Raw genomic sequence first — 1898 nt, forward strand, 5'->3', positions numbered from 1 at the left:
CTATGTTCAGTGTTAGATCAATTGTGTGATCCTTCTCTGCTGGAGAAGATAAACATGCCGCAATTCCAGTAAGGGGTGTGTTTCCAATAACTTGGGAAGTAACTGGCAACTGAACTGGATCTGGCGAATGAGTCTCCTGGTGCCGCAAAGAATGGCAATTAGGGTGTCTATCCGCTTAAGGATTTTTCCAAGGGTCTCTTAGATGGTTTCAGCATTGTCCCTTGCGACAGGCTGGTTGGTGCTGGGTAGTGAAGTTTGCATTAACAACATCCAACAGACTACAGGAAACAGCTGTCTTGCGTGTTGGCATAGTAGAGTTGACAAACATAGGTTGGTTTACCAGAGGACAGAAAACTTGGCTTATATTCTCTATGCTGGCTCAAAGTGCATTGGCAAATGGTAATGACAGATTCAGACGTAGGCATACATAGTGTATGAATTAGAAGTAACATTAGAAAAATCGCTAAAGGAAACTACTGTATCAAATAACCAGTTTTTGACTAGAAATCAAAGTTCATGACGAAGCTAATTTCATCACTCTACTGACACTGTCTTCATACACAGTGTCATCATATTGGATTACAATTTCTCTGTTTGGTTTTGACATTGTATTATTGTGATGAAAATGCACCAGATTTGTACATATTTATCTGTTGTACCAATTTAAACTAATAGCACAAAAATTTCGAAGAAAATTAATGATATGATGTAAACAATCATTGTATTGAGAATAGCAATAACAAGTTAATATCTATCTTGATGGTGTTGGTAAATTTATTACTGTACTGACAATATTTCGAACTCAATGTCATACTGGATAAAATTTCTCTGTTTGCTTGGAAAATTGTGAGCTTGACTTCATTTGGTATTGCTACTGCATCTATCTTGATGTTGTTGGTAATTTCATTACTGTAAATGTAACATCTTAACGTGGACTCTTCTTCAGAGGTGGATTTACCTGCAGAAAAGTGAAACTGATCCTCAAACTAATTAAATGGGAATCCTGTAAACTACGCCATCTTGTTTAGCTGGGTCGACAGTGTCTTTTGGTTGTACTAACTGAGATCTTGGCATAGTCTCTGACTTGAGATCAGTGCGTGCGCCTTGTAGGCAGCAGCGAAGCTGTTCGGAGAGACCTTTGACATAAGGTAAAACCACAGTAGCTTTGAACTTGTTGACGGGTTTGGCACTGTTGTTGGGTTTTCTGGTCTTGGTAAGTTTCTGCAAGAAAGAAAAAGGATAACCATTAGAAATCAGAACAGATGAGAGATGTTTTTTCTCCTCGGAGATGACAGAAGGTTTTGTTACGAGATGGTTGGTGTGCTTGTAAAGGCACTTGACAATACTGCGCTTTACTGATTGAGGGTGGGGTGAATCATACACTAAGTGTTGATTGGTGTGTGTGGGCTTCCTGTATACGTGGGTGGTGAGGTGGCCTTCAGGTTCTCTTAAAACTGTGGTGTCTAAGAAGGTCAGTTTGTTGTCTTTCTCTGTCTCCAGGGTGAAGTGGGTGGAAGGCTGCTGGTTGTTTAGATGCTGTAAGAAGTCATCTACATTTTTGCAATCCAGGAAGGTATCGTCCATGTAGCATTTCCAGATCCTAGGCTTGTAGGATGATGTAGTTATCGCCTGTTCTCTGAAACTCTCCATGTAGAGGTTAGCAATAACAGTGAAAACCGGATTCCCCGTGGTGGCACGGTCTTTTGCTCGTAAATCGATCTGTTATACTGGAAGTATGTGGATCTCAGTATGAAAGTCAAAAGGTCAGCAATTTGTGCAGGCATTAGTGTGGTGTGGTCTGCAAGGCTTGGGTCGTTCTCGAATTTCTGCAGTGCGGCTTGTACAGCGGCGTTGAGAGGAATGTTGGTAAACAGTAATTCTACGTTGAAAGATACCAT

At 40.7% G+C, this 1898-nt stretch overlaps 1 protein-coding gene across 1 annotated transcript; it reads right to left on the minus strand.

The window, feature by feature from the left end:
* Nucleotides 1-990: 990 nt before the first annotated feature.
* LOC136277147 (uncharacterized) lies at nt 991-1584 on the minus strand. Its single transcript, XM_066158832.1, has one exon. It carries the CDS (start codon nt 1582-1584, stop codon nt 991-993), a length of 594 nt encoding a protein of 197 aa, XP_066014929.1.
* Between the last annotated feature and the right edge of the window lie 314 nt (nt 1585-1898).

Source organism: Pocillopora verrucosa, chromosome 12 (genome assembly GCF_036669915.1).
Source record: "Pocillopora verrucosa isolate sample1 chromosome 12, ASM3666991v2, whole genome shotgun sequence".
NCBI classification, from domain to species: domain Eukaryota; kingdom Metazoa; phylum Cnidaria; class Anthozoa; order Scleractinia; family Pocilloporidae; genus Pocillopora; species Pocillopora verrucosa.

Bases quoted from the DNA above. Each gene is read 5' to 3' on its own strand.
- LOC136277147 (XM_066158832.1), bottom strand. From the start codon at position 1,584: ATGGACGATACCTTCCTGGATTGCAAAAATGTAGATGACTTCTTACAG.